Source organism: Coturnix japonica, chromosome 3, assembly GCF_054131305.1.
Source record: "Coturnix japonica strain WE chromosome 3, WE-NBRP24, whole genome shotgun sequence".
Lineage (NCBI taxonomy): Eukaryota > Metazoa > Chordata > Aves > Galliformes > Phasianidae > Coturnix > Coturnix japonica.
Window position 1 is genome coordinate 58,105,823 of NC_140665.1, and position 16,096 is coordinate 58,121,918.

At 34.9% G+C, this 16,096-nt stretch overlaps 1 protein-coding gene across 1 annotated transcript in view; it reads left to right on the forward strand.

Moving 5' to 3' along the window:
* TRDN (triadin) overlaps positions 1 to 16,096 on the forward strand; it is a 199,312-nt gene that overhangs the window by 92,310 nt on the left and 90,906 nt on the right. The window contains 3 exon segments of the mRNA XM_085541752.1: positions 10,713 to 10,748; positions 11,874 to 11,936; positions 12,806 to 12,868. Of these exon segments, the coding sequence (XP_085397878.1) occupies positions 10,713 to 10,748; positions 11,874 to 11,936; positions 12,806 to 12,868 (162 nt within the window).

Consider the following 16,096-nt stretch of genomic DNA (forward strand, 5'->3'; position numbering starts at 1 on the left):
TTTATTTTATTTTATTTTTTTCTCCTCTGTGGGTTTCTATGCATTAACTTGATCCATATGACTTGATTATTAATATTTGTATAAATATTACCTATAACACAAAACCTTCAAGTGCCTATGCCTAGCGAAATAATGATATAAACGTGTTTCCATTGCAAGACCTGAAAATAACTTTCTGTAGTCCCACAGATGACTCAAGGGATAGCCTGCATGAAATAGACTGCAAACTGAAGCCCAATCTCTAAAACAGTTTGGACAGTGTCCAACTATATGTTGTCATCTAACTATAAAAAATAACTAGCATTATCCTCTTAATTTACTTTGATTAATCTTTGAGATATTATTATTCTGACATTTCTTGTGTGTATTTTCTACAGCAGTGAAGATAATATTTCTGGCTACATATTTATCCCAGTTGTTAAAACCACTGGAAAATAGTATGTATATATAAAGTCAGATCTTACCTTCCAAATATTAATACTTCAATTGAATTATGTTGCTTCAGTATAATCATATCAATGATATTGTTGAAGTATGTCTTTAGATTTTAAAATGGACTACATATGATGACTTAAAACTACTACTGCAACATGCAGTCTTGGTCTCTGCACCAAAATACTTATTAGCACAAAATACATTAGTCTTCTTATGCAATTATTTAGCAGATTTCATGTTAAGGAAGTCATTCAGTCATACCATGGGATTTGCGAAGGGAGGTCTTAGTTCTAATCTATTCAGAAATAAGTTGCAGAAAACAAACAAACAAAAACAACAGACAGGATAGTAGCAGCCCAACTAACAGGATGCTGTAAGATTTGCCTGCATTTGTAAATGGACAATGGGAGAGAGCTTTTGGAAAACCTATGATTGAAACAAAGACTTAAATTAATTTGATATTTCTCTAATGTAATTATTGTGAAACAGAATTTTTGGATAAAAGCAACTAAGTGACTTTGTATCTTTTTTCCCTGTTGCCTCAGGAAAAAAATCTAACCAACCAAATAAAAAACTATTTCTTGATAGATACATCATTTGAAGGAGTATAAATCAGTCATTATTGTAACACAGTATAGTATATAAATAGATTTGTAGTTCTGCCTGTTTGAGGCAAATGTTCAGACCCTGCTTATCAGCAAAAACAAGTCCATGCAAAGTTAAACACCGTTATCCACCAATTAACCATAATGGGGAAAAAATAGATATATATGAAAAAAAAAACAAAACGCATAGTAGAAAAAGACGACTGCATTTGTTGAGTGATAAGCTTAATCTAAAATATAACTGTTACACAACATGAACTAGCATCAAATTAGTGTGAAGTTCTTGATTTTCAAAATCATGAGGTGCATGCAATTACTGCAATTGCACATGGAAATGAGTATTTATGACCATTTACACATTTCTATGTTTCATTAGCTCATTTATGCATGCAATTGAGTTAATTGTGAATGTAAATTAGACACTCATTTGGCAAACAAACTCGGGGGGCAGATTTTCTGTTCAGAATTATTCAACTAAATTCACTTTAAGGCTCAAGGCCTTTCACTAGGATACAAAACCCAGGCAAGATTTTTGGAATGAAGATAATTGGAAGAATTACTTGTGAAATGCTGCTGTTAAAAATTATTATAATGCAGTATTGTATGCTTTTTTATACATGTGAGAAGCAAACAAATATATATTTACATGTATAAAGGCTTTAGGACACTTAAACTCTGATTTATTTCAGACCTTGGGAAAATAGTTAAGTAATTTATGATAATATTTGACGCAATGTCAGAAAGGAGACAAAGGAATAGTCTGAGAAATCTGAATCCCTGGAATGGGTAAAGAGACATCTATCCGGTTCTTCTTGATGCTTATCATGACTTTTTTGAATAGCACATCCCTAAATATTACCAAAAGAACTGGTTGAAAAAAAAAATATATATATTGTTTTTATTCTAAATAAAAGTAGGATAACTTCTCAGTATAATGAACAAGTATGATCATTCATTAATTGAGAAATGTAATTTGGGGAAGGACTTTGCAAACACTGAAGAAAAGGTAAAACTGTTGGAAATAAGAGAATTATTGTCACACAGAAAAATAACCTATTTAGAGCTCATGCTTTCCAATTCAGCAACATTCAGAGAGTAAACAAAACTATGCAACTGGTAGAAGTTGAAATTAATTAATAGTTAATTAATTTCTGGTATATGAAAATAATGGCTTTTCTAATATTAGTAGGTATTTCAGTATCTTAAAATAGAAAGCCCTTCCTGGATAATATTCAGTGCTAAGTAGAAATAATGCTCTGCTGAATTCATGAGGTCTTAAGACAATCATAACATTGTTGTTATGTTTTAAATCTCAATCATTTTCTGTTTGTCATTGACCTCTCTTCCTTTATCACTGGAGAAAAACATTGTTTACAAGAAATTCCTAACTTGTATACTGTATTCTCAGTATGAAATATAGAGCACTGAAGTGCAAAAATATGAACTGAACTTTTCAGTTATATCCAGGTAGGAAAGTAAAATTCTTTGTACACATTTGGTCAGAAGAGAAAAGACTAGATCATCACTGTCCTACTTCATGTTGTTTAGTTCTATTAAAAAAGCATTGCGATCTTGAGATCCTACATCAAAGTTCAACAAAGAGTTTGAAGTTTTAGGCTACAGACTGAAAAGTATAAGCAAACAAAACTAAACAAAAGGAAAACAAAATAACAAAAATAACCTGAAACAATAATCAGTAGAAAGAGGGAAAGGGAGTCTGTGGAGATGAAGACATTGATTCAAACTTCCATTTGAATTCCAAGTCTCCAAGCCTTTGAAACCAACCATGAATTAAAATAACTCATTTTAAATCCTTTCTCTTACCCTTCTTCTGAAGGCTTCACTCCCAGCACTCTCAAACTAACACTGTGACGCTGCTACCTGGAGAGGAAACTGGTGCTGACTGTGACTTGAACAAATCTGTTTTCTGTGACTCTCTGAACTTCTGGGTTTAATATGCATCTCTTGTGATTGCGTTCTCCACCTCTTTTAACAGTGATTTTCTTGTGTTTTATCTACCGGTGCCTGATGTCAGCTTTGCAGTTAATGTTGGTAATCTGTGAATCTACTTTCTCGGGTCTTGACTTTTTTTGCTCAGTTCATACAGTTTTTATCTTTCTTTATTTCCCCTGAGAATGACTGCTGTGTTCCCTGACATGGCTGGGCAATTTCTAGGGAAGATGCTGCAGTTAGACAAATAATATCAAAATTATGTTTAGAAGCTTGAATAGTTATTAGTAAAGCTTCATATTAATTGTTAAGGAAAAGTATGTCTTCATTTTTCTATGAGTACTTTTTTGAGAAGGATGTATGTAAATCCTTCTCTCAGCGGAAGGCTTCTTAATGCACATTACTCAGTGATCTCCAATAACATGCTTTGTTCCACAAAAGTACTTTGAAAAGCATTGTATCACAAAAATGCTTTGAACAGCATGGTATCTGAGTATGATTTTCCAGGCTATATTGTCCTAAAAAGGTCACATCTTTGAGTGGAAGAGCATTACAGAAGAGAGATCAACTTAATTGTTCTGATCTGCTAATGGATCATGGTAGGCTTTAAAATTTCTATTTCCCTTGATGGCTCTTTGCCATCTTGTTATTATTTTTGATAATATGTGAAGTAATAAGAAAAGAGGAAGGAAGGAAGGAAGGAAGGAAGGAAGGAAGGAAGGAAGGAAGGAAGGAAGGAAGGAAGGAAGGAAGGAAGGAAGGAAGGAAGGAAGGAAGGAAGGAAGGAAGGAAGGAAGGAAGGAAGGAAGGAAGGAAGGAAGGAAGGAAGGAAGGAAGGAAGGAAGGAAGGAAGGAAGGAAGGAAGGAAGGAAGGAAGGAAGGAAGGAAGGAAGGAAGGAAGGAAGGGAGGAAGGAAGGGAGGAAGGAAGGGAGGAAGGAAGGGAGGAAGGAAGGGAGGAAGGAAGGGAGGAAGGAAGGGAGGAAGGAAGGGAGGAAGGAAGGGAGGAAGGAAGGGAGGAAGGGAGGGAGGAAGGGAGGGAGGAAGGGAGGGAGGAAGGGAGGGAGGAAGGGAGGGAGGAAGGGAGGGAGGGAGGGAGGAAGGGAGGAAGGGAGGAAGGGAGGAAGGGAGGAAGGGAGGGAGGGAGGGAGGGAGGGAGGGAGGGAGGGAGGGAGGGAGGGAGGGAGGGAGGGAGGAGGGAGGGAGGGAGGGAGGGAGGGAGGAAGGGAGGGAGGGAGGAAGGGAGGAAAGGAAGGAAAGGAAGGAAAGGAAGGAAAGGAAGGAAAGGAAAGGAAAGGAAAGGAAAGGAAAGGAAAGGAAAGGAAAGGAAAGGAAAGGAAAGGAAAGGAAAGGAAAGGAAAGGAAAGGAAAGGAAAGGAAAGGAAAGGAAAGGAAAGGAAAGGAAAGGAAAGGAAAGGAAAGGAAAGGAAAGGAAAGGAAAGGAAAGGAAAGGAAAGGAAGGAAAGGGAAGGAAAGGGAAGGAAAGGGAAGGAAAGGGAAGGAAAGGGAAGGAAAGGGAAGGAAAGGGAAGGAAAGGGAAGGAAAGGGAAGGAAAGGGAAGGAAAGGGAAGGAAAGGGAAGGAAAGGGAAGGAAAGGGAAGGAAAGGGAAGGAAAGGGAAGGAAAGGGAAGGAAAGGGAAGGAAAGGGAAGGAAAGGGAAGGAAAGGGAAGGAAAGGGAAGGAAAGGGAAGGAAAGGAAGGAAAGGAAGGAAAGGAAGGAAAGGAAGGAAAGGAAGGAAGGAAGGAAGGAAGGAAGGAAGGAAGGAAGGAAGGAAGGAAGGAAGGAAGGAAGGAAGGAAGGAAGGAAGGAAGAAAGAAAGAAAGAAAGAAAGAAAGAAAGAAAGAAAGAAAGAAAGAAAGAAAGAAAGAAAGAAAGAAAGAAAGAAAGAAAGAAAGAAAGAAAGAAAGAAAGAAAGAAAGAAAGAAAGAAAGAAAGAAAGAAAGAAAGAAAGAAAGAAAGAAAGAAAGAAAGAAAGAAAGAAAATAAATATATGTATCTGCAACACCTGTGGAGGAATAGTGACAAATACAAATATCTATATTTATATTATTTTTTTTCTCTAAATCACTGTTTGAATCCTTTGATTACAAATTTTGAAGAATGCAGTAAATTGAATTACCATAAAATACATTTCTTTAGTTTCCTCTACAACTCCTGCAGAGGATAAATTCACATTGAAATATAAATCTGCATAGAATGTATACTACCTGACTATATAGTATATACTATCTTAGGAAGAAATTCTAGTCTACATCTAATCTCATGAATATAACATTAGGGGATATATCCAGGAGTATCTAAATTACTGAGTCCCCTACACATTTTCACAGAGCTTCCTTGATGTAGAGAAGTGCATAAATCTTGTACAAATCAATCTGCCTCTATCTATCAATGACTTTCTGTTCCGTGCACAGATTGTTCCATGAAATATTTTTTGTTGTTATAAAATAAATTATCCTTTAAAAATACTCATTCTAATGAAAGATACCCTAAAAAACCTATCAACAATGCAAAATTTTGATTATTTTATACCAGTTCTGAGCATTTTTTATAATAGTTTTTTACAACAGTCCATTGTCAGATAATTTTCTAATCCAGGGATAAATAAAAGCAAGTATGAAAAATGTTTCTATCAGAAATATCATAAGGTAATGGGCTAGATTTTAAACAACTTGGGTTGTGTTGAAGTTTTTTTGTTTGTTTGTTTTTTTGTTTGCTTGTTTTGAGAAATATGTGCCTTACATTTCTATGAGTCTGTACTGAACAATGAATTAAATTATTAAGGTATATACATATTGATTGTGTATAGTACTATATTTTCTCATCTTTAATATTATTTATCCAATTCACAATATTCGATTTTGCAGTTAAAAATAAATATTCATCAAAATTTACCCTATAACACAGAACTAAAGAATTCTAAAGATTATCTAAGAGACGTTTTTTTAAAGTGTCACCGGTAAGCAATAACTTTTTGCCTATGATGCAACTGCAAATGGAGAATACTTACTTGGATCAAGATTCTTTGGGATTTCAAATGAAGAATTTAATGCTGCTTTGGAAAGATGAGGCAAATGAGGCACTGATCATGCATTGCCTGGACATCCCTTGTTCCTAAACCTCAGGTGTTTGTTGTGTTTGTTGTGTTTGTTGTTTTTTGTTTTTGTTTTTGTTTTTTCCAAAAGAATGCTGCATAAAAATAATCCTCAAAACCTTTCTCAAAATAAGTAACACAACTGGTGATATCCTTGATTCATACTGCCTAGTAAAAGAGTCAACCATAAGGACAGAGAAGGATAGTCCTGCTGCTTTAGCTTTCTTTGTATGACTTTTGTCAAAACATATAGTATCATAATGTGCCACTCTTCTCCTAGGAATTTAATTCTTCATTGCCTCCATTCAAACTCCACTGTGTTGTTTAGCAAGGGCAACGTATAGCCCCATTCTATTAACAAATAGTTTTGGTGCTTAACTCAACAGAGCTGTGAAGTCTGTAATCACTCCAGGAAGAAATGAAGATCACTTATGTAGGTCAGATGAAAGCACCAGGAATTTCAATCATGGTATTACTATTGCATACTCTCTGAATAACTCAAAAATATCTCCATGAAGGAATGTTTAAAGTTACCAAATACTGTTTCAAAGTGGGATTTGAAAACAGTGAAGCGGTATCAAAATGCAAAATCAGACTGTAGAGATTGTCTGGGACATCAGAGTGTACTGTATCTCCAATGACCTATGTGTTCCATTCACTTGCTCAATAAGAGAGCAAATTGCATCACGTTAGACTGCTGAAATGAAAAGATGCAGTTTGAAAGAGAACATAGAAGAAAATGTGCATAAATTTAGCCTAAGCACTTACCAGTAATCTAAGGAGAATGTATGAGTGTATGTGTTTTTGTGTAAGAAGAATAAATTCTAAGAAGACTGGATTGATTCTGTTTAGGTTTACTTGATTTTTACTGATTTTGGTCACATAGTTTGGCAAAAAGGAGACTTTTTTTTTTTTTTTTCCCCACAAAGGAAATAATTACACCTACATAGACACTCTTTTTTAGAGATAGATGAGGTTAAATTTGACATGAAACTTAAATTTAATTGAAAAATTTGGAGGTTCTGTGACATCCTAAACTAATCAGAAGTGTTTCCTTGCCTTCTTCATCTAATAATTTCCAACCACAGAAGTGTCTTTCTATCTGAATGCATGCGATACTAATATAAAAAATCTCTGTCTATTCCTTAACACTCTCCACCCCAAGCAAAATGCAGAGGGGAAGAATATGTTATAAAAAGCTGAAGTAATGAGTCATTTTAATATTTAAAAGAAAATTCAGATCCCACAGAAATGAACGGCAAAGCTTTCATTGCATTCAGTAGAAGAAGGCTGTCAGTCACCAATTAAAACAAAGGAAGAATGGCTGTGATATATTCAAAACTAATAAGGGAATTAAAATATAGAGTCTTTTAAATGAGATTTAAAATTATGACTGTAACAACTTAAGGTGTTTAGATATATTTGTAGTAAAGAGGAATTAGGTTTTACCTGTTGTGTTCAGTCTGAATTATAGTTTCACAGTATAAATTAAATCAACTTTTGCTTTGTTCTGTTTTGTATATTTGTGAGTGCACATGCACCTCTGCTGGTTCTTGCTCCCATCAGGATGAGAATCAGTAGGGAAGAAAAGCTGTTGTATTTCATAAAGCCAGGCAATATCGAAAGTCTCTCACAAGAGCTTTTCTCCCAGTATTTCCTGGCAACAGGGTTTAAGATAAATGCAGATAAGCCATGTATAAATATCTGAACTTTAGAAGGCTTATCTAAATGAAAACATCTCTGAACTTCTGGCATTCACTCAGATAGTTAATTTTTCTTATGCTTATGCCTCTCCTCAAGAAGGTATCTGTGGCTGTACCTTGCTGCCCTCCTTACCTCCGTCTTTCAGAGGGGATGAGATGCCTTGATAAGTCCTTCCAAAGTCAGTGTCCCCCTAAGCACATGGAGCATCTGGAACAATAGAAAGGAAATTCTCACAGTACCTTCCTCTTTCAGTGACTGGACAGAATTCCCATGACATCATGCCTCATATTTCACATGCATCTCTAAATTTAGATTGCCCCCTATTTCTGCCACAATAACATACTGGTCTTACCATGCCTGTTTTCAAGTGGAGCATTGTTAGCATGTTTCTTTTATCTCCCCTTCCAGCATTGGCCAGACAGTAGCTAACATGACTTGTGAATAACACAAAGACATTTTCAGAGCTGTCAAAGGTAACTCAGTCTGAAACACCTCCTTCTTGGTCTATTTTGAATCTCACTTGGATTTCAAGCTATGCTCTACATCCCTCATCATTTACCTAGAATCAAATCATTCCATCTCAAATGCTTCTTTTCTTCATTTTTCTTTTCCCAATAAAAAATTACAAAAGCATATAACTGCTTTATTTGAATCTTATATTAATTAGTTTCCTTCTTGTTGCAAAGCTCAATCTTACATAGATTCTATGAAATAAATTGACTAAATGCAAAGTCCATTGCTTGACTTGCTGATTAATTCTACTGCCTTATACTCTGCCATCAGCTAATACCTCACTTTCACACTTGAAAAAGTACTGCAGGTTTTAAAAAGCGTTGGGAAAAAAAATAGTATTAATTGCATTATCAGCTAAAAGTAACAATAATTATAACAGCAGTTATTTCAAAAGTCTATGACAGTTGCATTCATCTTGTAGTCATTCTTGAATCATCAGAAACATCTTGTGATCTCTTATGTAACCCACTGTTTACGCATATGATGATCCCTCTTTATGTTGCTGATCCATAGAGTTGTATAGTTCTGCTACTTGTACTTTTAACAAAAAAATCACTTACAATTAATGGGAGTTTATAGCTTATAGAGCAAAAACCTGTCATATTTTCTATTTATTTATTTGCTCTGTCACTTAGTATAGCTGTGTACATATCTAGAGGAATACAACCGCATTTACTGTTTTAGAAATTATTTTTACTGGTGTTAAATATACACTCAATGTGCCATATTCTAAAGGTGAACTACTCAGGCTAAGGAGAATTAAATTTATTCAAGAAATGGAACTTTTTCCTTAAATCATAAATAATTCCTTATATAATGCGCACTTACCAAATTTATCATCTCATTTACATAAAATTTTGTCAGCAATAAGTGTAGGGGCATCAATGGGGCTAGATGCAACTGAAAATGTGATGGAAGTCCTGAAACTGATTTCCATGAGATTTTGACCAAGATTATGCATGACATTGGGCAGCACTAGTGGTAATTAGGAGCAACAGTCCTTTTATAACTCTCTGTGAACATCCTCTAGAAGATTCGTAACAGGTAGAGATACCACTAGGTTCGCTGGGCACTCTGAACGTTGTTACTTAAGAGCCTCGTATTAGAAAATTATACCAGTTGAATTAATTGGTGGAAGAATTCAGCAATAAAATCTCTGCAGCCAGAGATATTCTCTTTGCTCCTTAAGTTAATTGCAGCATGAGTCCTTGCTACCCCCCAGAAGTCTACTATTGAAAGTTCTATTTCTCAAAGCTCTATGTCTCAGTTCATAGCTCTCAAAACACATTTGACTTCAAACCTTTCTGTGATATTCAGAGAAGATTTTATGTGACACAGTTGAGCCCCAGAAGCTTGTGACACACTGCACAGACAAAGGCAGAAAAGGTCTCTGATTAAAAAGAGTTTTTTTGATTGTGATGACTTAAGGCTTACAGTGCATCCTGTGCACCACCTGGAACTTGGAATACCTTAAAGCAAAAACAATTAATCAGCTGTTCCACCAGAACAGAGGGAGTGAGAAGAAAAATGGAAGAGAAAACACAGAAATACCAGTAGTAATTCTCTCTGTGGTTACTAGGAATAAAGGTTAGAGGAAAGAAAGTAGAAAGAAGCTTTCTTTCTGACAGTAACTGAGAGGCTTCAAATGTTAAACATTTTTAGTTCAATCAGGTGGAGTTAGTAAACAAACTATGCTTTAGAAATTACAAAAGCTGACTACATGCAGAAAGGAAACACTAAAAATAGTATGTAGCACAAGAAAGTGAAGCTATTAAACTGTTTATTGTGTAATCTAAGGCTAAAGAATGTTTTCTTTTTGAGATGTCCATGATCTCTAGTGAGGGTTTCTGGAACAGTATCTCAGAGTGAGAGACAGAATCTCAGGGAACCCTAGAGCTAGACAATAAGAAGAATATTAAAATACACCAAACAAAAGAATCTCCCAACACTCTGTATGTACTTAAAAAACCAGAGTACCATGAAGTGCACTCACGACACAAAGGAATCCGAAGCCTGAAGTCCAGTGTGCTCACAGATTAAGCAGGTAGATTTAAATACAAAATATGGGGAGAAGTATTCTGAACAATGCATACAATGATTTTCTACTTCATTTTATCATAACAATGGCAGAGAAATGCATTGAGAAAATATGTTTCAGAAAAGAAAGAAATGAAAAGCAGTAATATTATGCTTAATATGAACCAACAGAAATTCAGAAGTATGGTTAGAGGAAAACCTGGATACTGGTAAACCCACTCCATGAAACCATCATGGACATATTGTGAAATTCATGTACTTTATGAAAATAGCATTTTTTTTCTATCAAGCATACACTCATTCTGACATAAGATGCACACTGTGCAGTGTGTTAATTATTTTTTTTCATTCTCTGTATATATTTTTTTCACAAAAAATAAATGTCTATTGTGGTAGCTGAGGAAATGAAAAGTTCCTTCATTTTTCCTTTATCTTCATGTTAATTTATGCAAGGGATGATATTATAATTGCTTCTTGGATCTGCTGGCTTCAGGAAATATTCCTACACCTTTAATAACTTTCAAGAGAAGACTCTCACTTACAGGCCTATGCTCTTCTGTTTGTGCCATTTTTAATTTTTTTTTTTTTTTTATGGTAATAAAGCTTACTTTCTTATCCACATTTGTAAAGTATCACAAAAATAAAAGTAATTCCATGAACTAAATCAACATCCTAAGCTATGCAGTGCAACATGAAGATGATAAATTTTCCTTTTTCTGCATGGATAAAGAGTTAAAAAATAAAAAAGTAATTAATTTAGCTATTCTGGCACTCCTGTATTCTTCCCCATTTAAATGGGGATTCATTTCCTGGAAGAAAAAAAAAAAAAAGAAAGGACTGTATTTTCCTTATTTACCCTGATGAAATCACAATTTTCTAATTAATAACCTTCATGGAATAAGTAATTACACTGTTGTAGCTTTTTGTTAAAAAAGCAAAAATGTTATCCTTATTTCTGCATCTTTTCAATTATTTGACAAAATAGAGGCAGAATGAATGATTTATAAAAATGAATTGTTTTCTTTTGTAGATGATCTTTTAACTGCAATTCTCCATGAAGTCCTATAATGACAGTTTCAAAGGTTCAATTCATTAAAAGACTTATAAAGGTATATTATGTGGGTAGGCTTTTCATGGTATTATGTATCCATTCCTGAGTATCATCCATGTTTTACTGCCACTCAGTTAGATTTTATAAAGAAACACTTGGGCAGAACAGGTGCATGGCTACTGAATCACCATAATTCCTACCAGGATACTGAGCATTATTTCCTGAATTAGTATTTACTGTAGTAAGTATCTGATGTATGCACTAGTTCCAATTCTATCCTTAACTTCACTTTTATTCTCTGAGAGGCAAACTGTATTTCTAAGATGCTGATATTAAACTGCTAAGTAAGTGACTGACTTAACAAATCTAGTACCTACTACAGTCATTTGAGAATTTCCTTCCCAGATTATATACATTATATACATACATATATAAACACACATATACATGTATGTAATTAGTCAAACTTTTCTTTCCTTCTTTAGAGAGGAAAGAGGAAAAGAAAATGATGGATGTAAGGAGGACTACCACTGAAACTAAGAAGAAAGGTATGATTTGGTAATGTTTCTTATTGATTAAATTCAGCTTTTATTCCCTCTCCTAGAGCAAATCCTGCTGTTTTTGGCTAGGTTAGCCGTATGCTTCTGGCTCTGCATTGCTCTTCTTTTATTTCTTTAATCAACATTTACATGTTACTGCTGCTTCAGTGTTCGATGTCTGATGAGTTTAATGACTGATATTCTCTGAACTCTTTTCTTGAAAAACAAAAAAATCATGATTGCTGGCCACATATAGGCTTGTTAGACAACTTAATGGAGACCTTATAAATAACAGTATACAAAGGTACTGCCATATACTATACTCAGTATATCACTTGGATTATTGTGAACAAATTTTTGGTAGTGAGATGCGTTGATTTTTATTTATTTATTTATTTATTTATTTATTTTAAAAAATTGAATCGCAACCAAAACTTATAGTGACCAAACTGCAAAGCTTTAATATTCATCTAAATAATATTTTGGATTATTCATTCCCAGGAAGCATCTAAAATCCATTAGGAGTTTTCTTTGATGGAAAAATATTTATGTCATTTATTATTTATTAATGATTTCATTGCTACTGGAACTTAAGCTAAAAGGTACTACGTTTATGCTCTGATGATTTTCGTCTAGCCTTTGATGAATTATTGAGGGTCAAAATCATTCATAGTTGATGCATGCTGATTAATTTTCATTTTCAGCTGATTGCTCTGTGACTAGTCAGGTGCAAGTGCTATAAGGGAATAGTCTGAGTTAAACTCCCAAATAAGGTAATTTTTTTCAGGATGTGTTCACCAGGGTTTGGCTGAATGTGTATTTGAGTGTATGATTCAGAGTTATAACTTATCAAATGACTTTCTTTGATTAAATCTTAGAAAAGGAAGGAAAAAAAGAGAAAGCTCAAGAGAAGACAGCCACCCCCGGAATTAAAAAAGCAGGTAAGAAGATGAAGTCTCCTTTCTCTGCAACAGACTTCTGACTGGTTAGTTTGAGCACTTCAGTTTTAAATCTTTTCAGATAACTATGCTCACAATTCATTATCAATTAAGAATACAAACTAGAAGTAGATATGTACATCACAGTATATTTTAGCTATGTGTATACTGTATTTACATTACATAAAATATATGTAGCATTTTATCTATATTACGTATGTGCATATATATATACATATATATATACACAGACTACACACAATTTTCAGTTTTGTGAGATTGAAATTTTTACAAAAACATTTGAAATTTTTTTTTGGACATGAAATCAGTGAAAGAAGAATCAGTTTAAAAGAGTGCTTGATAGGGAGAAATTGAATGGGGTACACTGAATTTTACACAATGTTTTTTCACCAATTTAACTAATTTTAAGTAATAAATAGTAACATCTACATATCAAATCACTGTAGTAGAAAATAGGCAATTATTTTTCTGAGACTTTATCCATGCTCCAAATATATATTTTTGTAAGTAAAAAATAAAGTTAGTGAGTGTCCTTAAATTGACCCATGGTGTTTCATGGTATTTAATATTGAAAATTTCAAATTTCAATCAGACTGGAAATTAATATTTGCACTAAGATAGTTGTAATTTTTCTTTCCTGCTATTTCAATACATTTGAGAGCAGATTCAATGTACAAACACAAAAATATCTCCAGTAAGGTACACAGCTTTTAAGCTGTCTCATTAAAATCAATTCTCATTAAAATCATGCAGAAATGAAAGGGTCAGTCTAGTGGTTTAGGTCATCTTTTTAATACCTAAAGACACTGGTTCTTCTTGCTACTTTGCCAAATATATTCTACATAATCTTCAGCAGGTCAAACAGAACACAAACAAGTTTTTCTGTAGACTAGAGTAATTCTGGAAAAAGGCTGAAATTAAGACTGAAAGATTTAAAACTGTTGTTGCTACATTCTCAAAGTAAGCCTTGTGCTTCATTATCTAATTATTCAGATCTGTTGAACTTTATAAAAAGGCAAAATGACACATATCCCATTGTTCGTTAATGCTATAGATTACATGCGCAAATCTGAGTGCGCACCTATTTGCCATTTTGTCATGTATGATCTACCTATGCTTTCCTGTTCAAGTATATATACGGATGAGAAGAAAAATGTTAATTTATGTTTCATACAAAATAAAAATACAGAGAACAACATTGGATATTATGAAGTACTCTACTGGCAGCCCCATATTTAAGTACAATTCAATCTGCTATGGTAGGAAGAGGCACACTGAGGGAGGGATAGTAACAAAAGTGAATAGCCTTTCACAAATTACATATTTAAATGTATAAACACAGATTTAAAAAAAAAATAAGGTGACAATTCAAATGTCTCCCCTAACTGTATCCTAGTTCCAAGTTCACATTTCATTTGAGAATACAGAATTTTAAAATATTACATTTTATAACAGAGCTGCAGCACAAAGTTATTAATATGTTCATCTTCACAAGCTGTTGCTAAATCCAATGAGTCATCCTACCAATGCTAAAAAGACACAGATTAGACAAACCGAGACTTCCGCACATTTCTCTCCTTTTTATAAGCTCTGTAGGTTGCTAGCCTTTGTGTAAGAGGATGGTAAGCCATAATATATTCTTGCTACACATGTTGCTGTAATTCCTCATTCAGTTTGCTCTTTGAATCCGTGTGTATTTTCTAGCTTTGATTGGCAGTACCTATTGTTATCCCTAAAAGGTTTTAAGCCTGAAATAATTGCTACATTTGATCAACAGAATAGTGGTGCATAGCCCAGTTTTGAAAGGAGATGCCTCCGTGTCTGATAGAATTTATGTGCTTTGGGCAGACACAGAGAAAGAGCCTTAGAGTGCTTAATCAGCAGCATAGATATATATTCAGAAACAAGAGAGCAGAAATGGCTCCCCATATTCTTAACTTTTCCCATTAAAAGGCTATACAGTGACCACTGCATTAATATCACAGGATCCTTAGTTGGAAAGGTCTCTTACAGGGCATGTGGTACAACTCCCCTTCAATGAACAGGGACATCCACAGCTAGATCAGGTTGCTCAGAACCCTGTCCAGACTGAGCTTGACAGTCTCCAGGGATGGGGCATCCACCACCTCACTGAGAAACCTGTTCCAGTGCCTCACCACCCCCTATTGTAAAAAAATTCTTCCTTATAGCCAGTCTAAATTTCCCCCCTTTCAGTTTGAAATCATTTCACCTTGTCCTATCAGAAAAGATTCTGCAAAAGAGTCTGTCCCCTTCATTTTAACCCCTTCCACACACACACTTTAGATACTGAAAACATGCTGTCAGGTCATCTTGCAGCCTTCTCTTCTCCAGTCTGAACAGCTCCAGATCCCTCAGTGTGTCCTTGTAGGAGAGATGCTCCATCCCTTGGACCATTTTTCTGGCCCTAATAAACTTCCCATGGTTTTCAAACCACTATGTTACCTCTGAATGTCTCTGGTTTCTGTCTCATTTTGGTCTCCCCAAACACTGAAGTACACAGAGCTGAGGAGTTTCTATCCCTGTGTCAGAAACCAGTGCTGCTACCAGGAGCTGCCCTCTTGATGCATACTCGCTCTCATGCTCCTCACCTCCATGCACAGCCTCTTGGAAGCCTCACTTCTGACCCATTAGTCAAGTGATCTCCTTGGTGTTATGCACAGACTACTCTGTTGGATGCAAACACAAGGGAGAGGTGGGGATTCTTCATAAGCAGTGGGTGATGCAAACCTCTCTAAAATAATGCTCTCAGAGCAGCGATCCCCTCTCTTCCTCTCCATCTTCTCTTCCTCTTACAATAAATGCTTCATAATTTCCCAGCAAATGCTGAATATTTTTGCTGATTAATGCTTTAGATTAGCCCTTTTGTCCAGGAAACAATTTACTAGAGTTTTTTTCTTTCACTTCATTAGCTGCATCTGTGTAATGTATTTGTTTATTTGCATACCAGTTCACTCCTTCTGAGTGCCTCTCTCCATTTCTCTCTTTCCTCCTCTTCTGTTGCTGTAGACAAGCAAGAGTCATCTAATGTGAAATGTTCTCAGTCTTTAGTACAAAATGAACTGAATGATTCTTAATTAGCTTTTAAAAATGCACTGTAGATAAAACCACATTAATCCTCTGACCTTCATCTAGTACAAAAACATTGTGTTAATTGTCCTGAAAAATAGATAATTCCATTGTTACAAACTC